General features: G+C 41.7%; 1 protein-coding gene across 4 annotated transcripts in view; it reads left to right on the top strand.

Moving 5' to 3' along the window:
- The window catches only part of smg7 (SMG7 nonsense mediated mRNA decay factor), a 35,991-nt gene extending 12,666 nt beyond the window's left edge, over positions 1–23,325 (top strand). For 3 of the 4 annotated variants that reach the window (XM_064992692.1, XM_064992691.1, XM_064992690.1), the window contains exons 19-24: positions 5,362–5,508; positions 6,214–6,297; positions 6,577–6,733; positions 15,785–15,955; positions 16,123–16,286; positions 20,519–23,325. In XM_064992692.1, coding sequence (XP_064848764.1) covers positions 5,362–5,508; positions 6,214–6,297; positions 6,577–6,733; positions 15,785–15,955; positions 16,123–16,286; positions 20,519–20,626 — 831 coding nt within the window. In that variant the 3' untranslated portion in view covers positions 20,627–23,325. The remainder of the gene's footprint in view (positions 1–5,361; positions 5,509–6,213; positions 6,298–6,576; positions 6,734–15,784; positions 15,956–16,122; positions 16,287–20,518) is intronic. The other variant, XM_064992693.1, reaches the window with a different exon arrangement.
- Positions 23,326–24,516: the final 1,191 nt, after the last annotated feature.

Raw genomic sequence — 24,516 nt, 5'->3', positions numbered from 1 at the left:
CTAGCTTATATTTATTTAAATTTTTTTTTACAATTCTTTAGTGTTTTACGATTTGGTGTATGGATGGTGTTACTGTTGTAACAAAGTGCTGAGAGGATGCGTATTGGGCTATATGATGCCTATGCTGAAGGGTACATTAGCCTACTCGACACTAAATGTTGGATTTGAGTCCATTGGGTCTCGCTGGACTCATTTATTGGCCTGGTGTATGCTTTGGAAATCCTGTCCTGGACCCACAGGAAATATGTCCAGCGTGTAGGTTTTAAAGATCTGTTATTGGACTGACCATACTTGTTGGTTGTTTGTGCAACCGATTGGGAGCTACAGTTGAAGTCGGAAGTTTACATACACCTTAGCCAAATACGTTTAAACTCAGTTTTTCACAATTCCTGACATTTAATCCTAGTAAAAATTCCCTATCTTAGGTCAGTTAGGATCGCCACTTTATTTTAAGAATGTGAAATGTCAGAATAATATAATTTTTTTTTAAATTTTAGATTTCATTTCTTTCATCACATTCCCAGTTGGTCAGAAGTTTACATACACTCAATTGTTTAACATGGGTCAAACGTTTCAGGTAGCCTTCCACAAGCTTCCCACAGTAAGTTGGGTGAATTTTGGCCCATTCCTCCTGACAGCTGGTGTAACTGAGTCAGGTTTGTAGGCCTCCTTGTTCGCACATGCTTTTTCAGTTCTGCCCACAAATTTTCTATAGGTTTGAGGTCAGGGCTTTGTGATGGCCATTCTAATACCTTGACTTTGTTGTCCTTAAGCCATTTTGCCACAACTTTGGATGTATGCTTGGGGTCATTGTCCATTTGGAAGACCCATTTGCGACCAAGCTTTAACTTCCTGACTGATGTCTTCAGATGTTGCTTTTAATATATCCACATAATTGTCCTTCCTCACGATGCCATCTATTTTGTGAAGTGCACCAGTCCCTCCTGCAGCAAAGCACCCCCACAACATGATGCTGCCACCCCCGTGCTTCACGGTTGGGATGATGTTCTTCGGCTTGCAAGCCTCCCCCTTTTTACTCCAAACATAACGATGGTCATTATGGCCAAACAGTTCTATTTTTGTTTCATCAGACGAGTACATTTCCCTGAAAAGTACAATCTTTGTCTACATGTGCAGTTGCAAACTGTAGTCTGGCCTTTTTTTTATGGCAGTTTTGGAGCAGTGGCTTCTTCCATGATGAGCGGACTTTCAGGCTATCTCGATATAGGACGTGTTTTACTGTGGATATAGATACTTTTTTCCTCCAGCATCTTCACAAGGTCCTTTGCTATTGTTCTGGGATTGATTTGCACTTTTTGCACCAACGTACGTTCATCTCTAGGAGACAGAACGCGTCTCCTTCCTGAGTGGTATGATGGCTGCGTGGTCCCATAGTGTTTATACTTGCGTACTATTGTTTGTACAGATTAATGTGGTACCTTCAGCCATTTGGAAATTGCTCCCAAGGATGAACCAGACGTGTGGAGGTCTACAATTATTTTCTGAGGTCTTGGCTGATTTATTTAGATTTTCCCATGATGTCAAGCACAGAGGCACTGAGTTTGAACGTAGGCCTTAACATACATCCACAGGTACACCTCCACAGGACTTCATTTTCTGGAATTTTCCAAGCTGTTTAACCTCTTGAAACTCCCCATCCGGGATTGTGACTAAGCCTCAGGCTCATTAGCATAACGCAACGTTAACGATTTCTGAAAATCGCAAATAAAATTAAAATAATGCGTTTGCTCTCAAGCTTAGCCTTTTCTTAACAACACTGTCATCTCAGATTTTCAAAATATGCTTTTGAACCATAGAAATTGACTAATTTGTGTAAGAGTATGCAAAGCTAGCATAGCATTTTGTGTAGCATGTAGCACGCAACATTTTCACAAAAGCCAGATAACCAAATAAATAAAATCATTTACCTTTGAAGAGCTTCTGATGTTTTCAATGAGGAGACTCCCAGCCACATACCAGATGCGCAGTGTTTCCTGAAAGCGTCTGTGTGTAGGAGAAATCGTTCCGTTTTCTACATTGCGCCTGGCTACCGAAACGAACCGAAAATGCAGTCACCTACAACGTGAAACTTTTTCCGGATTAACTACATAATATCGACCGAAACATGGCAAACGTTGTTTGGAATCAATCCTCAAGGTGTTTTTTCACATATCTCTTCATTGACATGCAGTTCGTGGAAGCTTGCTTCTCTCTCTGTGCCCCATGGAAAAATACTGGCAGGTGACTTTGCGCACCAATTTCGGCGCAGGACACCGGGCGGACACGTGGTAAATGTGGTCTCTTATGGTCAATCTTCCAACGATCTGCCTACAAATACGTCACAATGCTGCAGACACCTTGGGGAAACGACAGAAAGGGCAGACTCATTCCTCTTGCGTTCACAGCCATATAAGGAGATCATGAAAGACAGAGCCTCAAAAATCCTTGTCATTTCCTGGATGCCAAGTCATCTTGGTTTTGCCTGAAGCTCACGTTAAAGGGCACGCACAGAGAAGATATTTGTATTTCTGGACACGTCAGAGTGTTTTCTTTCGAACAGTAGCAATTATATGCATAGTCGAGCATCTTTTTGTGACAAAATATCTTGTTTAAAACGGGAACGTTTTTCTTCCAAAAATGAAATAGCGCCACCATAAGTGTAAGAGGTTAAACCTCTTAGAGATCGGGCTACTTTTTTCAACATTCTGTTAAAAATCGCGCAACATTTCAACGTCCTGCTACTCATGCCAGGAATATAGTATATGCATATGATTAGTATGTGTGCATAGAAAACACTCTGAAGTTTTTAGAACTGGTTCAATGGTGTCTGTGACTATAACAGAACAAGTTCCGTGGTCAAAATCGCCAGAACCTGGTCACTAAATCGACGGAGAAAAAATCAATCCGCCAGTCTATGTATTGTCTATTGGAAGGAAAAATACTTAAGGGTGAGATTACAGTTCCTATAGCTTCCACACGATGTCGCCAGTGTTGTGATTTCGATTCAACTAAATCCTTGGTCATCTGAGTAATAGCCACATCCGGTTGTCAGGTCCACAGCTGTGAAAAATGGAACCGGTAAAGTTGGCTACGTTTTTCAAACTTGTGCCTATTTAATACAGATCGCTCCGTGATCAATTTGATTGTTTATTAACGTTTAGTAATATCTAAAGTTGGATTACAGAAGTAGTTTGAAGTGTTATGTCAAAGTTTATAGGCAACTTTTTTAATTTCAAAAAAATAACTTTGCGTTTAAAAACTGTGTTTTTCCTGGATCTGACTGTCTTCATAAATGGACATTTTGGGTATACAAGGACTGATTTAATCGAAAAAAAAGACCCAATTGTGATGTTTATTGGACATATAGGAGTGCCAACAAAGAATCTCGTCAAAGGTAATGAATGTTTTATATTTTATTTCTGCGTTTTATGTAGCGCCGGCTACGCTAATTCCTTTGTTTACGTCCCCTTCTGGTATTTCGGGGTGTTGCCTGCTATCAGATAATAGCTTCTCATGCTTTCGCTGAAAAGCATTTTACAAATCTGACTCGTTGGCTTGATTCACAACGAGTGTAGCTTGAATTGAGTACCCTGCATGTGAGTTTTAATGAACGTTTGAGTTTTAACGAGTGCTATTAGCATTTGGCGTAGCGCATTTGCATTTATTGTTGGCAGGGGGTGTGGTTGCGTCCCGGGTGGGCCAGAGAGGTTAAAGGCACAGTCGACTTAGTGTATGTAAACTTCTGACCCACTGGAAATGTGATACAGGGAAATAATCTGTCTAAACAATTGTTGGAAAAATTACTTATCATGCACAAAGTAGATGTCCTAACTGACTTTCCAAAACTAGCTTGTTGACAAGAAATGTGTGGAGTGGTTGAAAAACGAGTTTTAACCTCTACTGACTCCCCATCCCGCATGCGGGAGCGTAATCATCGTCTGACACTAATTAGCATAACGCAACGGACATAAATATCCCGAGAAAATATTCCTATTCATGAAAATCACAAATGAAATATACTGAGACACAGCTTAGCCTTTTGTTAATCACTCTGTCATCTCAGATTTTCAAAATATGCTTTACAGCCAAAGCTAGACAAGCATTTGTGTAAGTTTATCGATTGCCAAGCATAGCATTATGCCTTGCAAGCAGCAGGCAACCTTGTCACAAATCAGAAAAGCAATCAAATTAAATTGTTTACCTTTGATGAACTTCGGACTCTCAGGTAGATAGCCAAAGTTCATTTTTTCACAAAATATCATTTTTGTAGGCGAAATAGCTCAGTTTGTTCTTCACATTTGGCTGAGAAATCGCCCGGAAATTGCAGTCACGAAAACGGCGAAAAATATTCCAAATTAGCTCCATAATATCGACAGAAACATGGCAAACCTTGTTTATAATCAATCCTCAAGGTGTTTTTCAAATATCTATTCGATTAATATATCCGTCGGGACAATTCGTTTTTCAGTCGGACCGATTGGAGTAATGGCTACCTCTGTATTTTACGCGAGAGTCACCCTGGGAGCCATCAGGTGACCACTTATGCAATGTAGCCGCCTACGGCTATTCTTCAACATAAATGCGTAAAACTACGTCACAATGCTGTAGACACCTTGGCGAATACGTAGAAAGCGTAAGCTGGTTGATAGCACATTCACTGCTCAATAGGGACTCATTGGAATGCAGCGCTTTCAAAATATGGGGCACTTCTGGATTGGATTTTTCTCAGGCTTTCACCTGCAACATCAGTTCTGTTATACTCACAGACACTATCTTTACAGTTTTGGAAACGTTAGTGTTTTCTATCCAAAGCTGTCAATTATATGCATATTCTAGCATCTTGTCCTGACAAAATATCCCATTTTAAATGTTTTTTTTCTCCAAAAATGAAAATACTGCCCCTAGAGTCGCAACAATTAATGACTCCAACCTAAGTGTATGTAACCTCCGACTTCAACTGTATGTTATTCTTATGTAGTGTTACATAATGCTTGCAGGTTCCTCCCACTTCTGTTTTGGCCTCATTTTCTTTTTTTCGAAGGTGTTCGACTTGACTAGGAAGGAATTTGAAAGTTGTAATACTATCTGGTTGTATAATTAATCTCCAGTATCTTACATTGGTGCCAAATTGTTATGCTTGAACAACTCCAACTGCAATGTATGGGCTTATGTAAAACCTTTGGTAAATTAGACTCATAAACCCAGTGTATATTTGGAAAACTAGGCCTGTCTTTTTTCTACCTTTTTACTGGCTTCTCCACATCTTTGGGTAACTTATCCCTTTGCCAACCTATTTCTTACTGGCTTACCTTTTCTGTTTCTTTTTTCCTTCCATTCTTTTTTGCTTCATTCTCTCATTAGGACAAGAGCTCCCCTCTTCTGCCTCCAGACCTGTTAAAAAGTATATCAGATTTTGAGGAGGAAGAAGAGCTGGCCTTTACTAAGCCTCATGGTTTCTACCAGGCCTTGGCTGGCCCTCTTAGTACTGCTCCAGGACGAAATATATTTGTACGTAGTTAATTTCTCTTAATGTAATCCCCCTGGCTTAACCAGCATGTTAAACATCAGGACACATATTCATATAGCCTGCTGATTTAGGATCAGTTTTAGAACATAATGAGTAAGATTACATGTAGGGGGGGCTGATTCAGGGTCAGTACTCATGAGGCGCTTTATGAATACAGGCCCAGATTCACTTTTACAACTAGTTTTAAGCAGCATTGTCTGGGATGTGAGTAGAATACTTAAGTGGGAGGAATATGGCTCATTTAAATACTGTAAGGCTTATATGTTAAATAAGAGTTCACAATCTGTACGTGTATTTTTCCAGGCTAGTGTTTATATGATTGTGTGGTTTTGATCCTTCTATGTTAACAGAAATACACCCAGTACTTCTGAGCAGTCACTGTGCATTTTTGGAGGATTAGGCTAAATGTTGTGTATGTTGCAATGCAGGATTCCTGTAAAATGTTGCAGGCATGCCTACATTATCCACAATGAGAAAAACAGACATTTGTACTTGATCAGGTTGAACAAACTGTAACTGGGATTACATGTTGTGTAAATTTCAAACCTATCAGTATTGATAGCAAACATACAAACACCTGTAGCGTCGACTTGGGAGAATGTGCTGATGGAATAAATGACATTCATCAGAAGCTATTAGTTAACACATCTGATACTGTAACTGTTTTCCCCAACTCTCTCCTATAGTTGCCAAATCAGTCAAGAATGGAAAGTGGCTCTGAGGTGATGGGCCAGTCTTCTCTCATGCCCTTATCTGGGTTCCCAATTCAGGTCCGTATGTATGCATGGGAAAAGCCCTGCCCCCTATACTTGTTTTGACTGCTGTTTGTTGAAAATGAAAATGTCTGCAGCATCTCACATGCAGTGGTTTAAGGTAACTCTGAGCCAGATTTGTTAATGAAGTCTCACTGAGCTTCTTTTTAAGGATGTTTGCTCTGAAATACCAGTTGAGTTTTAAATGCCATGTTTAATGTTAACTAAAGGGGTATGTATGACTGGCATTTGATCGTATGACAAAGGCCTAATTGTGTATTTTTGTTCTTGGTTTAGGAGAGTTCCTATCAAAACAACAGCATTTTCAGCCAGGCATATGGGAAGAACATGGCTCCCAACCCCAAGCCCGACGCTCCCATGCTTCACCAGGAACCTTCTCTCTACTCCCTGTTTGAAGGAACTCCATGGTCCCCGTCTCTTCCTGCCAGCTCAGGTACCTGCCGCCGCTCTCTTCTCCCCCCCCTTTCACACAAAGCTGCCCATAAACATCACGACAGCACCCCTGTTAGTGTTAATTAACATGCTTAGGCCAGTTAAAATTGATAAACTATAATGGATTTTTCCCCTAGAAAAGTGAGGCGAGCGAGGGGAAAATAAAACATTAAGTGAATAAGGAATAACAGTACTTTACCACATTGTCCTGGGCAGTTTGTACAGGCTCTGGGCAGAATGTGAGCATCAGGAGTTATTTTATTCCATGTGAAAACTTACACTGTTTTTCTTAAAAAAGAATGCAGATGTTAGTGTTATAACCATGAGAAATGAAATACAATGAGAGCTATAACTTTTCTTTATTCCTGATAGGAAATTAAAAGAACAACATGTAGACTCATCTGGAAATAAAAAATGACCTCCAATGTTCTGTGGTCAGGGGCAATAGCACAATCACCTGCTGCTTTTTACTGTTCAACAGCACGGTCTGTTTTGTGCTTTATTTCATGTTTATTCTGGTCTCTTGCATGTTCATTTCTTTTTTACATTTTATTGGAGCTCTCTTAATGAACTGCTTTCCTTCTTGCTTACACACTTGGCTCATTGGCCTGACATGTTGGAATTCTTGTTTGAGCCTCACCACCTCTTTCCCCCTCAAAAACATCTAGACATCCACAATGGACACACATGTGGCATTGCATAGATTAGCCCCTTGAAAGCAACTATCTGCTCATGATATGGATTGTCTTCTTTGAAAATCTCTGAACCAAAAAAAAAAAAATGTCTCATCCCGAATGCGTTGGATTGCTTTCTGTTCTTTAGACAGCCATACAAGCACCTTGGGTTCTCACATTCAACACAGTTGATGGTCGCTCTCACCTTTGAACTGACCATGGCAGCACTCCTCTTTACATGTTCTATATTTGGTGTCAGAGAAGGACTATCCTAGTCAGTGGTGTCCAGGCTGTACAGATTGTCACATGTCTGGTGCTCACGTTTGTCCACTGTCAATGTTGGATCAGGCACAAACCTTCAGTTCTTAAATTGTTCTTCTGGCAAATGTGGAGGACATACTTAAAAAGTAAAGTCAATGGAAGTTAAGTTGTCAGTCCATTTCCTTCACTCATGAAGATAGATTAGAGAGAAGTCCAGTGGGGTGGTTTTGGGGCACTTTCTCCAAAGCTTGCAATAGAGTGCTGTACTGGGGGCTGACCCGTCCGCATGATGCTCTCTGTGTAGCATAAAACATCAGACTCTGGTGTACGTAGAGGAGTGGACTATTGGTGACTTCTGGTCATTGCTTGATTCACCTTCTCCAAGTGGGATGCATAAGCTGCTATGGACTCTATTTTTATTTTATTTTAATGTTTTATTTCACCTTTATTTAACCAGGTAGGCTAGTTGAGAACAAGTTCTCATTTACAACTGCGACCTGGCCAAGATAAAGCAAAGCAGTGCGACAGAAACAACAACTCAGTTACACATGGAATAAACAAGTGTACAGTCTAACACAATAGAAAGAAAGAGTCTATATACAGTGTGTGCCAATGTCATGAGGAGGTAAGGCAATAAATAGGCCGTAGTAGCAAAATAATTACAATTTTGCAGATTAACATTGGAGTGATAGATGAGCAGATGATGGTGTGTAAGTAGTGATACTGGTGTGCAAAAGAGCAGCAAAGTAAATCAAAACAATATTGGGATGAGGTAGGTAGATTGGGTGGGCTATTTACAGACGGACTATTTACAGCTGCAGTGATTGGTTAGCTGCTCAGATAGTTGATGTTTAAAGTTAGTGAGGGAAATGTAAGTCTCCAATGTAAGTTTGGCAATTCGTTCCAGTCACTGGCAGCAGAGAACTGGAAGAAAAGGCGGCCAAAGGAGGTGTTTGCTTTGGGAATGACCTGTGAGATATACCTGCTGGAGTGCGTGCTGCCGGTGGGTGTTATCGTGACCAGTGAGCTAAGGTCGGAGCTTTACCTAGCATAGATTTATAGGTGACCTGGAGCCAGTGTGTCTGGCGACGAATATGTAGCCAGGGCCAGCCTACTAGAGCATACAGGTCGCAGTGGTGGGTGGTATAAGGTGTTTTGGTAACAAAACGGATGCCATTTTGATAGACTACATCCCATTTGCTGAGTAGAGTATTGGAAGCTATTTTGTAGATGACATCGGTAGGATAGTCGGTTTTACTAGGGTTAGTTTGGCGGCGTGAGTGAAGGAGGCTTTGTTGCGGAATAGAAAGACGATTTGATTTTGGATTGGAGATGTTTTGATATTATTCTGGAAGGAGAGTTTACAGTCTAGCCAGGCACCTCGGTATTTGGGGCGGCAGGGTAGCCTAGTGGTTAGAGCGTTGGACTAGTAACCGGAAGGTTGCAAGTTCAAACCCCCGAGCTGACAAGGTACAAATCTGTCGTTCTGCCCCTGAACAGGTGGTTAACCCATTGTTCCTAGGCCGTCATTGAAAATAAGAATTTGTTCTTAACTGACTTGCCTAGTTAAATAAAGGTCAAATAAAATAAATATTTGTAGTTGTCCACGTATTCTAGGTCAGAACCGTCCAGAGTAGTGATGCTAGACGGGCGGGCAAACGGTTGAAGAGCATGCATTTGGTTTTGCTAGCGTTTAAGAGCATTTGGAGGCCACGGAAGGAGTGTTTGGCATTGAAGCTCGTTTCGAGGTTAATTAACAGTGTCCAAAGAAGTGCCAGATGTATACAGAATGGTGTCGTCTGCGTAGAGGTGGATCAAAGAATCACCCGCAGCAAGAACTACATCATTGATATATAAAGAGAAAAGAGTCGTCCCGAAAATTGAACCCTGTGGTACCCCAATCGAGACAGCCAGACGTCCGGACAACAGGCCCTCCGATTTGACACACTGAACTCTATCTGAGAAGTAGTTGGTGAACCAGGCGAAGCAGTCGTTAGAGAAACCAAGGATATTGAGTCTGCCAATAAGAATACGGTGATTGACAGATTCGAAAGCCTTGGCCAGGTCAGTGAAGACGGCTGCACAGTTCTGTCTTTTATCGATGGCGGTTATGATATCGTTTAGTACCTTGAGTGTGGCTGAGGTGCACTCTTGACCGGCTCGGAAACTGGATTGCACAGCGGAGAAGGTACGCTGGAATTCGAAATGGTCAGTGATCTGTTTCTTAACTTGGCTTTCGAAGACTTTAGAGAGGCCTGGCAGGATAGATATAGGTTTATAGCAGTTTGGGTCTAGAGTGTAACCCCCTTTTTAAGAGGGGGATGACCGCGGCAGCTTTCCAATCTTTAGGGATCTTGGACAATACAAAAGAGAGGTTGAACAGCCTGGTAATAGGGGTTGCAACTATGGCAGCGGATTGATTTAGAAGAGAGGGTCCAGATTGTCTAGCCCAGCTGATTTGTGCCGGTCCAGGTTTTGCAGCCCTTTCAGAACATCTGCTATCTGGATTTGGGTCAGGGAGAAGCTGGGGAGGCTCGGGTGAGTAGCTGCGGGGTGGGGGTGGAGCTGTTGGCCGGGGTTGGAGTAGCCAAGAGGAAGACATGTCCAGCCGTAGAGAAATGCTTATTGAAATTTTAGAATTTCATGGATTTATCGGTGGTGACCGTGTTACCGAGCCTCAGTGCAGTGGGCAGCTGGGAGGAGGTGCTCTTATTCTCCATGGACTTTACAGTGTCCCAAAACTTTTTGGAGTTAGAGCTACAGGATGCGAATTTCTGCTTGGAAAAGCTAGCCTTTGCTTTCCTGACTGACTGCGTGTATTGGTTCCTGACTTCCCTGAACAGTTGCATATCGTGGGGACTATTCGATGCTATTGCAGTCCGCCACAGGATGTTTTTGTGCTGGTCAAGGCCAGTGGAGTGAACCAAGGGCTATATCTGTTCTTAGTTCTGCAGTTTTTTTTAAAGGGGCATGCTTATCTAAGATGGTGAGGAAATTACTTTTAAAGAACTACCAGGCATCATTGACTGACGGGATGAGGTCAATATGCTTCCAGGATACCCTGGCCAGGTCAATTTAGAAAGGCCTGCCCGCAGAAGTGTTTTACGGAGTGTTTGACAGTGATGAGGGGTGGTCATTTGACCACGGACCCATTACGGATACAGGCAATGAGGCAGTGATCGCTGAGATCCTGATTGAAAACAGCAGAGGTGTATTTGGAGGGCAAGTTGGTCAGGGTAATGTCTGAGGGTGCCCATGTTTACAGATGATGATTTGTGTGAGATTGAGGGCATCTAGCTTAGATTGTAGGACTGCTGGGGTGTTAAGCATATCCCAGTTTTGGTCACCTAACAGAACGAACTCTGAAGCTAGATGGGGGGTGATCAGTTCACATATGGTGTCCAGGACACTGCTGGGAGCAGAGGGGGTTCGATAACAGGCGGCAACAGTGAGATACTTTTTTTCTGGAGAGATTCATTTTTTAAATTAGAAGTTCATACTGTTTGGGTATAGACCTGGAAAGTATGACAGAACTTTGCAGGCTATCTCTGCAGTAGATTGCAACTCCTCCCCCTTTGGCTGTTCTATGTTGACGGAAAATGTTGTAGCTGGGTATGGAAATCTCAGAATTGTTGGTGGCCTTCGTAAACCAGGATTCAGACACGGCAAGGACATCGGGGTTGGCAGAGTGTGCTAAAGCAGTGAGTAAAACAAACTTAGGGAGGAGGCTTCTGATGTTGACATGCATGAATCCAAGGCTTTTTCGATCACAGAAGTCAACAAATGAGGATGCCCGGGGACACGCAGGGCCTACCTCGGGTGATGTGGTTTACCTCCACATCACCCGAGGAACAGAGGAGGAGTAGGATGAGGGTACGGCTAAAGGCTATCAAAACTGGTCATCTAGAGCATTGGGCCAATGAATCAAAAGGGCAGATTTCTGGGCGTGGTAGAATAGATTCAGGGCATAATGTGCAGACTGGAATGGTGGGGTGCGCGTACAGCGGAGGTAGGCCCAGGCACTGAGTGATAAGAGAGGTTGCATCTCTGGACATGCTGGTTATACTTGGTAAGGTCACCGCATGTGTGGGAGGTGGGATAAAGGCGGTCTCAGAGGTATGATGAGTGGAACTAGGGGTTCCATTGTAACTAAAACAATGATAACTAACCTAAACAACAGGTTACAAGGCATATTGACATTTGATAGAGACATAAAGCGAGGAATAAAGCAATCACAGGTGTTGATTGGGAGAGCTAGCTAAAACAACGGGTAAGACAACAACCGCTAATCGGTTAAGACAACAACAACCGGTAAATTGGCAATGAATGGACAGACGGTCGTTTATTAACACATAGGGCCTGAGTTTGGGGCTGGGGCCAACAGATAAACAGAATGGAGTACTGTGATTAAACTCTCTGGGATCGTTCGGGACGCCAGCGTCCCACCTCGCCAACAGCCAGTGAAATTGCAGGGCGCCAAATTCAAAACAACAAATCTCAGAATTAAAATTCCTATTTTACACCATTTTAAAGAAACACTTCTCGTTAATCCAACCACCGTGTCTGATTTCAAAAAGGCTTTTCCATGAAAGCAGAATATATCATTGTTAGGTCAGCACCTAGTCACAGAAAACATTCAGCCATTTTCCAACCAAAGAGAGGTGTCACAAAAAGCAGAAATATAGATAAAATTAATCACTAACCTTTGACAATCTTCATCAGATGACACTCCCAGGAATCAATGTTACACAATACATATTTTTGTTTGATCAAGTTAATTTTTATATCCAAAAACCTCAGTTTACATTGGCGCCATGTTTAGAAATGCCTCCAAAACATCTGGAGAAATTGCAGAGAGCCACATCAAATAACATAAATACTCATCATAAACTTTGATGAAGGATATGTTTTACATAGAATTTAAGATTAACTTGTTCTTAATGCAGCCGCTGTGTCAGATTTCAAAAAAGCTTTACGGCAAAAGCACAATGTTCAATCATCTGAGAACAGGTTCAGCCACAAAAGCAATACAGTTACCCACCAAATTGTGGAATCAACAGAAGTCATAAATAGCATTATAAAGCTTCACTTACCTTTGCTGATCTTTGTCGGAATGCACTCCCAGGACTCCCGCTTCCACAAGAAATGTTCTTATTGTTTGATTACGGAGCTGTGAGGGGAACGGCACCGCAGTACCTCCAGGCTCTGATCAGGCCCTACACCCAAGCAAGGGCACTGCGTTCATCCACCTCTGGCCTGCTCGCCTCCCTACCATTGAGGAAGTACAGTTCCCGCTCAGCCCAGTCAAAACTGTTCGCTGCTCTGGCCCCCCAATGGTGGAACAAACTCCCTCACGACGCCAGGACAGCGGAGTCAATCACCACCTTCTGGAGACACCTGAAACCCCACCTCTTCAAGGAATACCTAGGATAGGATAAGTAATCCTTCTCACCACCCCCCCTTAATGATTTAGATGCACTATTGTAAAGTGGCTGTTCCACTGGATGTCAGAAGGTGAATTCACCAATTTGTAAGTCGCTCTGGATAAGAGCGTCTGCTAAATGACTTAAATGTAAATGTAAATTACGTCCATATATATGTCCAAATACCTCCGTTTTGTTTGCGTGTTTAGTTCACTATTCCAAAGGCACAATGCTTGAGTGCAAAATCCAGACGAAAAGTCAAGGGTTCCATTACAGGTTGTAGAAACAATACAAACAATGTTTACAATCAATCCTTAGGGTCTTTTTATAATAAATCTTCAATAATATTCCAACCGGACAATAGCGTATTCATTACAGAGGAAAAAGAAGGAACGGCGCGCCCGCTTGACCGCGCAGTAAACAACTGATTGGCCTCAGCCTAGTCCACTTGTTGAAACAGCTCTTATTTGACACCCTTCCACAATTGAAGCCTGAAATAACTTTCTAAAGACTGTTGACATCTGCTGGAAGCATTGGGAAGTGCAATCTGGCCCCATAGACACAGCATATTGAATTGGCAATCACTTATATGAAACTACAAACCGCAGTTTTCCCACTTCCTGGTTGGATTTGTCTTATACTCACAGACATCATTCAAACAGTTTTAGAAACTTCAGTGTTTTCTATCCAATACTACTAATATGCATATATTAGCATCTGGGACAGAGTAGCAGGCAATTTACTCTGGGAACCTTATTCATCCAAGCTACTCAATACTGCCCCCAGCCATAAGAAGTTAATGTGATGTATAGAGTAGACTATTAAAAACAAACATCTAATTCATGACTTTATTGACAAATAATTATCATCATATTAAAATGTTGTATAATAATGAGTTCATTACCTGAATGCATCTCCTATAAGGCGTTAACTTCTTGAAACTCCCCATCCCGGATCCGGGATCGTGACTAAAGCCTCAGGCTCATTAGCATAACGCAACGTTAACGATTTCTGAAAATCGCAAATAAAATGAAAATAATGCGCCTGCTCTCAAGCTTAGCCTTTTCTTAACAACACTGTCATCTCAGATTTTCAAAATATGCTTTTGAACCATAGCAATTGACTAATTTGTGTAAGAGTATGCTAAGCTAGCTTAGCATTTTGAGTAGCATTTAGCACGCAACATTTTCACAAAAACCAGATAACCAAATAAATAAAATCATTTACCTTTGAAGAGCTTCGGATGTTTTCAATGAGGAGACTCTCAGTTACATACCAAATGCGCAGTTTTTCCTGAAAGCGTCTGTGTGTAGGAGAAATCGCTCCGTTTTGTACATCACATTTGGCTACCGAAACGAACCGAAAATTCAGTCACCTACAACGTCAAACTTTTTCCGAATTAACTCCATAATATCGCCGAAACATGGCAAACGTTGTTTGGAATCAATCCTCAAGGTGTTTTTTCACATATCTCTTCATTGATATATCGTTCGTGGAAGCCTGCGTTCTTCTCTGAATTCTGTGGAAAAATACTTGCAGCTGACTTTTGCGCACCAATTTCGGCGCAGGACACCGGGCGGACACCTGGTAAATGTGGTCTCTTATGGTCAATCTTCCAATGATATGCCTACAAATACGTCACAATGCTGCAGACACCTTGGGGAAACGACAGAAAGGGCAGACTTACTCCTCTCGCATTCACAGCCATATAAGGAGACAATGGAAAACAGAGCCTCAAAAATCCTGCTCATTTCCTGGATGCCGTCTCATCTTGGTTTTGCCTGAAGCTCACGTTCTAGGGCACGCACAGAAAATATCTTTGCAGTTCTGGAAACGTTAGTGTTTTCTTTCCAAAGCTACCAATTATATGCATAGTCGCATCGTTTTGTGACAAAATATCTTGTTTAAAACAGGAACGTTTTTCATCCAAAAATGAAATTGCGCCCCTAGAGTTTCAACAGGTTAACAAAATGTTCATACAAATATGATTAGGCCTCTCTTAGACTCGGCATTATAGGGAGTTAATCAATTTAGGTTTGACAAATTTTATGCACTGGAAACAATACATAAATCCAGCCATAAAGTATAGCCTATCATCAAAATAAAAATGTTTGTTTATAACATGCCCAATTAGAAGCCTCCAATCTATATAGAGCAAGTTTTATTAAATTCGAGCCCAGTAACTCACTGCATCCTGCTTCAATTGTCTCGTCTGGCTGCCACGAAAAGCCCCCGCCTTGGAGACAGTCAATCATATCATTGTGGAGCTGCTGATCTGCACGAAGTGTGAGAGTGCCACTGGCGATGTACTTTGCTGGATATGCTAGCTGTTCTCGGTGGCGTATCATCACTTTGTTTCACTGTCCAATCCGAGGCTGTTTGGTCTCTTGCTCATCAACTAGGTAAAGCGTCAAGGGAGAGAGGGCAGTGCATTATCAACAAAGCGCCTCATATATTGCCCGAAAAATAACATCTGATTTAAAAAATAAATAAATCTATAATTAACGGGTGGTGGAGACAATTAAGGAGGGCCATCCGTTTAAAACAGTAATTAAACTTTCTCCGGCCTTAGCATCTGAGTCAATATTTCAGTATAATCTTTTTTGAATAACATTTTATAAAGGCAGAAATTCTGTTAGAAATTAAGACATATTTGCATGTAATTATAATTATATTTCTCCATTTCCATAACAGACCACTCTACACCAGCAAGCCAGTCCCCCCATTCTTCCAACCCAAGCAGTTTACCTTCTTCTCCACCCACGCACAACCATGGCTCCATCCCCTTCTCCAACTTCGGCCCCATAGGAACACCTGACAACCGAGACAGGAGGATGGTCGACCGCTGGAAGGTGGAAAAGACGCGTAAGTCAACCTCATGAATCTAAATATATAAATGATATCCGTCTACCTCTTATACCCACTGATATTTGTAATGAATGTCATGTTTGGTATATCAACTTAGCCTTTTCCAGACATTTTGTGTTAAGTCATGGCGTTTTATATAATGAATCTCTGTTTTTGTCAAGTAGCTGTGAGTGGGTTTGGTCTGGACTACCTGCCCTCTGCGTCGTCGTCTTCAGACCACCGAACCCCTGAGAACAGCTGGCACCAGGGGAACACCCCCAGCAGCTCCTGGGCCGCCCAGGAGTTGCCAATGGAAGACTCCTCCACTGTGCTCCTGGACAGTCTGAAGGTACCACACGACACATACCTTTCTTACCTTAAGGGTTGCAAAAGTCTGGTAACTTTCCACAAATCCCCAATTTTTCAAGAAATCCCAGTTTGAGAATTCCTGGATTACAAGATTATTCCCTAATGATTCAAGGAATATTCCAACCAAGACTTCTGGATAACATCTGAATTAAGGGAAAGTTACTGGACTAAAGTCTCCTTTAGTCATTTAGAATTAAGCAACATCTCCTGTTATTGCCACTTATATCACCCCAACTTTATTTTAGGTCCTGTCTAGGGCTGTTGCGGTGACCGTATTACAGCCACACCGACAGTTATGAGTCATGACCGCAGTAAAATTCCATGTGACTGTTGAGTCATGTTAATCTTCTTTTAGGCAGTTTGGACATGCTCTGGTAGTACCCAACTTGCTAATGATCATCAGGTCCTAATGGCCTGGTATACAGGGCTCTATTGTTCCTCCATCAGGTACTAATGGCCTGGTATACGGGGCTCTATTGTTCCTCCATCAGGTTCTAATGGTCTGGTACTCAGGGCTCTATTGTCCCTCTCACCAATCTGACGTCAATGCAAATGCATTTGAATATATGTATGTATGTGTGTGTATGTATATATGTCAAACATTTGGATGCCAACTCAACTCAGTTTTTATTTTTACTCTCCTACGTTGTGGAATAATAGTGAAGACATCAAAACTATGAAATAACACACATGGAATCATGTAGTAACCAAAAAAGTGTTAAACATATCAAAATATATTTGAGATTCTTTAAAGTATGTCCTTTGAAACTATATAAACTAGTGACCCGCAGTGTTTGTCATTTATACCCTGATGAAGACAGCTTGTCTGTCAAAATGTTGGTTATTAGGCTATTCAATTATTGCATCTGAGCTCCGAAAGTGTGCGGCTCTCCTTTTCTTTTTCAAGATTCTTCAAAGTCGCCACCCTTTGCCTTAATGACAGCTTTGCACACTCTTGGCATTCTCACTACCAGCTTCACCTGGAATGCTTTTCCAACAGACTTGACGGTGTTCCCACATATGCTGAGCACTTGTTGGCTGCTTTTCCTTCACTCCACGGTCCAACTCATCCCAAACCATCTCAATTGGGTTGAGGTCGGGTGATTGTGGAGGCCAGGTCATCTGATGCAGCACTCCATCACTCTCCTTCTTGGTCAAATAGCCCTTACACAGCCTGGAGGTGTGTTTTGGGTCATTGTCCTGTTGAAAAACAAATGAGGATCTCACAAACCAGATGGGATGGTGTATCGCTGCAGAATGCTGTGGTATCCATGCTGGTTACATGTGCCTTGAAATTTAAATAAATCACTGACCGTGTCACCAGCAAAGCACCATCACACCACCACCTCCATGCTTCACAGTGGGAACCACACATGCGGAGATCATCCATTCACCTACTCTGCGTCTTGCAAAAAGACAGCTTTTGGGACCAAAAATCTCAAATTTGGACTCATCAGATCAAAGGACAGATTTTCACCGGTCTAATGTCCATTGCTTGTGTTTCTTGGCTCAAGCATGTCTTCTTATTATTGGTGTCCTTTAATAGTGGTTTCTTTGGAGAAATTTGACCACGAAGGCCTGATTCTAGGGCTGTTAAACAAATCCAAATATATTTTAAATTCAAAGTAGCCACCTTTTGCCTTGATGACAGCTTTGCATGCTCTTGGCATTTTCTCAACCAGCTTCATGAGGTAGTCACCTGGAATGCATTTAAATTTACAGGTGTCCGTTTGAGCCAAACAGTTGTGTTGTGACAAGAAGTTGTGTTGTGACAGAAGATGGCCCTATTTGGTAAAAGACCAAGTCTATATTATGGCAAGAACAGCTCAAATATGCAAAGAGAAAAGACAGCCCATCATTACTTTAAGACATGAAAGTCTGTCAATATGAAAAATTTCAAGAACTTTGAAAGTTTCTTCAAGTGCAGTCACAAACCACCAAGCGCTATAATGAAACTGGCTCTCATGAGGACTCCCACGGAAATGGAAGACCCAGAGTTACCTTTGCTGCAGAGGATAAGTTAATTTGTTACCAGCCTCAGAAATTGCAGCCCAAATAAATTCTTCAGAATTCAAGTAACACACATCTCTAAATCATCTGTTCAGAGGAGACTGTGTGAATCAGGCCTTCATTGAAGAATTGCTGCAGAGAAACCACTACTAAAGACCTCAATGAGAAGAAGAGACTTGCCTGGGCCAGGAAACACAAGCAATGGACATTAGACCGGTGGAAATCGGTCTGATGAGACCAAATTTGAGATTTTTGGTTCCAACCGCTCTGTCTTTGTGAGACCCATGTGTATTTCCCACCATAAGGCATGGAGGAGGAGGTGTGATGGTGTGGGGGTGCTTTGCTGGTGACACTGTGATTGATTTTTATTTAGAATTCAAAGCAAACTTGCATGGCTACGACAGCATGCTGTACCGATATGCCATCCCATCTGGTTTGCGCTTAGTGGGACTATTCATTTGTTGTTCAATAGGACAATGACCCATCATTCCTCCAGGCGGCATAAGGGCTATTTGACCAAGAAGGAGAGTGAGGGAGGGCTGTGTCAGGTGACCTGGCCTTCACAATCCCCCAACCTCAACCCAATTGAGATGGTTTGGGATGAGTCAGAACGCAGAGTGAAGGAAAAGCAGCCAACAAGTGCTCAGCATATGTGGGAACTCCTTCAAGACTGTTGGAAAAGCATTCCAGGTGAAGCTGGTTGAGAGAGATCCAAGAGTGTGCAAAGCTGTCAAGTCAAAGGGAGGCTATTTGAAGAATCTCAAATATAAAATATATTTGGATGTTTAACTTTTTTTTGGTTACATGCATGATTTCATATGTGTTATTTCATAGTTTTGATGTCTTCACTATTATTCTAGAAAATGGTAAAAATATAAACCCTTGAATGAGTAGGTGTTTTAAACACAAAAGTATATCTTTGGTACACAATTGGTCTAGTCTAAATTCAACAAATTCAGAGTTTGCCAACAGTTATAGTGAGTTTGTATTTGATTGTGAATAGCCTAGTAATAAGGCATTTCTTATATTTTCAGAATGAGTAGGCTGACATATTATATTTTAGCTACAGAATATCTCACCACCATGCAGTTCCATCTCCTCCCCTCTTTCCTACATTCCTTTCTTTAGATTGCAGAAGGGCTGTTTAATTAAATGTTTTTTTTGTTTGTTGTGAAAACATGTTACTGTTGATTTTCCCAAATAAGATTTAATTTGGTTTCTTATATTTAAGCTCTGGGTAGCTGCAGGAACAGGGTTGGAGAACATATGGCATACAGACTTGGGTAGAACATCACCTCTTGCATGACATGACTGAAAAATGTACCAGTGGGAAAGTGGCCTCCATTCGTTATTCGAGTGCATACAGATGACATGTCTTGCCCCTGTTCCTGCCCATTTAATAATGGGCCATTCTAAATCGGAACAATTTTTGGATATTTGTAAAGATTACTGAATTGAGGATAGTCTGATGGGTGAAAATATGATCACATGATGAGAGAACAGCGTGTGCCGCCTGAGTCAAGGAACAGATCGTAAGCTTTTAGTCTCATCATGCAGCCCATATGTCTTTTGAGTTCTAAGGTTTGTATCATTCACAGCTAAAGTTGCCAAATAACTCTAAATCTAGTGTATAGGACCCTTTTTCACCCTTTTTCAAATGATGACGTTTACTCTCAACATAGCCACTTCATATGTGCACTCTCGCTCTGGAATGGGGAAAAATATCCTTTGTTATATTCAGCTAAGTTCAATTATAATCTTCTCACAATAAAATTTATTGTAATAAAAAATAATGCCACAGGACTAATTAGCAAATCTTGTCAGCAAAATGATCAAGCCTACAGCCTATGGCATGGAGCATATCCAGATAACATACAGTAGGCAAACTCATACTCTGTTCTTCTGAAATACAAATTCTTTATATCATAAACTTTGTTTAGACCTGCTTAAAATAAATGGATTAATTGTGATGGTGTATATTCAATTAGATTTTAAGACTTTTTAAAATGTAGATGTTCCAAAGCTGTGCATCAGCGACTTGTGTGGGTGGAGTCCTGGAGATGCTAAACGTGTTTGTTATTTAACTGTAAATTACCGTGAGACTGGCTATCTTTTGCATGACCATAACCGGCTTACAAAATTTCATGACTGCCACAGCCCATATTGTTAAATTTCTTTTCAATCTATCTCTGTGCTCCCCAGTCCATCTGGTCTAGCTCCATGATGCAGCCGGGGCCTTCGGCCCTGGAGCAACTCCTCATGCAGCAGAAGCAGCAGAGGGGCCGGGGCACCATGAACCCTCCACACTGAAGGGCCTGCAGTCAGAAGCACTTGTGTGAAGAAGTAAGAAGTAAAAAAAAAAAACTAGCTCCAAATCGGAATTACCGGCATATGGAGGCTGGGGAAGGTGAAACGATGACCCAACAGGCTCAAAACACCCTTCTGCTGACGAGGAGGACTGGTGCAAGTCTACTCTCCCCTCTCGCTCTCTCTGTGCCTCCCATGGCAACGAGGGCGTGCAAGCACCTCCCACACCACCTCACTGAGCACGATTCTTACATTGAGGAAACTGAAAACCTCTGACAGCCAGTCACCATGCATACCTCCTGAATTCCTCTGGAGAGTGTGGGAATAAACAACCATCCTTCAGTCCATCTCACTTGGATTCTATGTATCTGGTCTCTGAAAACTATTCTTGAGCTGCTCTTGGTGTGGATTTACTATCAGTCTTTGATTTGCCTACTGGAGAAGAGAGGAGCCTAAAGGTGGTGCGGGGTGTTTTTGGGAAGGCAAGGTGGTCCTAAAACGGTAGATGTGGTGAAAAAAAGAAAGACTGATCTTTCTGAATTTTTGACAAAATTTTCTTTATCTCGGACAGAGAGCAAGGAGGAGGGGGAGTGTGGCTCGACGTAGCCGGGTTATGAATGAACGAATGAAGGCGTTAACAGCTATATTGCCACAGTCGTTGGTAAAAAAGTGGGGGAAAGTGTGCCTATCATACTGTGCACAGAACCGTTTGAAAATGAGACGCAGATTATGCTATAGATGCGATTTTCCAGTTTGCAGATTGTTCCTTTCTGTATAGGTTTTACAAGGAGGGAGGTGCATCTTCTGTTCAGTTGAGGATGACGGGAACGCTTCACAAACTCACCACAAAGTTCGCTCAAAACAAAAGAATCAACAAACTGAGACGGTGATGAGAAAATAGATGTAGGGATAGTATTATTAGCTCTAATAGAGATTTGCGATTATTAGAAATACTGTATTTTGTGATTTGTTCGTAGCAGTTTTAGCTTTATGAAATACTGGGTAACTATGTCCAATAGTTTACTGCTTATGGGGAAAGTAGATATTAATATGTTATCTTTACCCATCTTTCTTTGAGTAAACATGTAACTCTAGCTTATCTGCATAATTGTTTATTTCGTTCATGGTCTGCCTTTTAAAAGTTTTAAGCAGCTTTATTGGCTCTCTTTGTGCCTGGTCAGTGTTTTTTATTTTATTATTACTATCATGATTGGCACTGTCATGTAATGGAAACAAGCAAACGGGTCCAGCAAAGCTGCTGGTTCAGCAATATGGGGCACAAGCCAAGCGAGACACAGACCATCAGACAGACGGCTGGGCTGTGGCTGGGGCACAGAGCAGGTGTAGTCCCTGACTCCCCTACTTGGCTTAGAACAGGAGAGAGAGACTGATTTATGCTAACCTCTTCACAACCACTACTATAATCACAACAGTTATCGAATTAATGCATATTAGGCCCTGGAGAGATGCATGCTTGGTTTGCTTGTCTAAAGTCATAGCTCTGTTTTTTACATACCTCTGTGGTGTGTAACTAACTGAACTAATTGTTTGGTGTTAAGTTTCTTTCACTTGGGTTACGCCAGTGTGAATCTATCGGAAATGCCCAAGCCAGACACAGACTTTTTCCCCAAATAATGAAATCCATGAAGCACTGAGTGACAATCAGCAGACCAAGAGAGGCTCTCCAGGAACAGGGTTAGAGGCCAGTTGAGTCTAGGGGTCACTGTTGGATAGGGTTAGAAATATGACTATATACATTGGTACCCTCTATGGTTTAGGCATCAAAAGGCATTTTGTATTTAAAGGGTATACAAAGACTTAATATCTTGTATGAGGGGAAAAACATGTTTTTATTTTCATGTAGAGAACATTTTATTAAACCCAACTTTAAATGATGTCTAATTTGTGTGATTGTGCTTTTCCTGTTACATTAAAATGATATTTAAAAAGAAAAAATAAATAGATTGGACTGAATGTTGGGACATATTCAGCCAGAAGTTATTAAAAAAAAATGAATTCAGCACATAAATGCTAGAGGGGAACTGGGCTGTAAAGTTGGCCCTGTATCTGCTCATTGTAAAGGGGTTCTGATTTCAAATGTGTGTTTGGATCATGAGTGGTATTTGTCAGTGGTATTGAGCTTACCAGTTCTTGCTGTCTAGGTGGGCGGAAGAGGGAGTGAGGGGTAACGCACTAGAATGTTAGAAGCGCTCTGCTCTGGGCATTCTGCCATTTACTGCATTCATGTGGAATCTCCTCTGCTGCATCCTTAATAAACTGACACATCTAACAGTGGCTTTGGTTTTACCACGTTAAGGTTTGTGGATTAGAACCCTGCACTTTGAGCAGTTGTAACATTCCATACTTCTCATGGTTCTGTGGGACATTACAGGCAATGACAAATGACAGACGGCTATTAACAGTTCCCTGCACAGCTGACCAACCAACATCAAGCACTGTGTCCCAGTTTAAGTTCAATATCAAGGAGAGAATCACTGAAAGTTTGAAATTGCATGAGGATTTGGAATTCTAAATGCTTTCACGGGTTTTGGGGAGCGAGGTTGGAGTCCTTTTACCTGTGGGCGGTGGGTCATTCAGAAATGGGCTTGTGTTCTAAGCTTTTTGTGTTTCGTCTTTCTCTAGACATTCAGAAATGGTGGAATCGGCTATGCCTTTAAATAAAGTAAACCATGTTCTCCCTATCTTTTCACTGGACTGTCATTTTTCTGTGACTTATCATGTACAGTATGTATGGTTTCTAAGAAGGTATCATCTTGTGCACCAATTCTACTTTCCCCACAACTCAATTCAGGACAAAAGTGTGTACAATATATTTGTGTATACAATTTCCATTCATACTGTATTCTGATATTAGTATGGTTTAGAAAAAATGGCTAAATGGTAATAGACAATGAATCATTTTGACTCCGATGTTATGTAGCCTTATTGTCAAGGTGATCAAGAGGAACTGAGCAAGAATTTATTACTAGAAAATGTTTTTCACACAGGCTGTCACCCTCCCTCCCCACCACACACTCAGGAAATCCTAGGGGGCCATACTTGTGGACATAAGTTTAAACTTTTTCTTTCTCAAAATCCATTGACCTAGTTGCACGTGTTCACAGCCTGCCACACTTAGCCCATAACCCAACCTCACCAGCTGGCAGTGATTCTTTCTCGTAATATTCTGCATCAGCCAATTACGAATGTTGATGTTGGAAGTGATCAAACATTGGCCTTTTCTCAATTTGATTTGTTCAACTCCTGCGTCCTCCCCTCTGTCCTTTTCTCACCACCTTTTGAAAAAGGTCCAACGTAATCGAGGAGAGGCGGCGAGGAGTGTGAACGTGGACGAAAATGCGCTAGAATGAAATGAGAAGCTCCTCCACTTGCACATCATCAAGCAAATTACGTTTACAGGGGTGGATCCCAAAACAAATGTACAAAGTAAATACATTTTATAGATCAAAGGATAGGTAGCATATCGTTTTTAAATGTGTGCATTCTTGTCTCTGAGAAGACATCTGATTTCAAAGGGGGTCTGGCAGATGTCAACTCTTCTGCGGTAGGATAGATGCATGCAAATACAGTACAGTGTGTTGAGAACAGGGATCATCAACCGCTGCAGGCCAAATTCTGCGCACAGGCAGATACACTTGTGCTTCCTCGCCAAAAGGAGGCTATTGAGGGGAGGACCGTTTTCCATTTGCCTGTTAGCGAATTGACACACTCCTAGACCACACAACCACTTATCGGTTTCTGGAGGATGGATGACTGAAGGTCACGTGTCACATTGCTGACAAACCTGCTAATGTCACACCCACTACAGAGGTTGCATTGCATCACTCTGGAATCCTAAAAACATTGAGTGTATCTGATATAAAATTGTAGTG

Source organism: Oncorhynchus masou, chromosome 17, assembly GCF_036934945.1.
Source record: "Oncorhynchus masou masou isolate Uvic2021 chromosome 17, UVic_Omas_1.1, whole genome shotgun sequence".
Taxonomy (NCBI): domain Eukaryota; kingdom Metazoa; phylum Chordata; class Actinopteri; order Salmoniformes; family Salmonidae; genus Oncorhynchus; species Oncorhynchus masou.
Note: the sequence above shows the minus strand (reverse complement) of the source record. Positions and strands in the feature narration are given on the sequence as shown.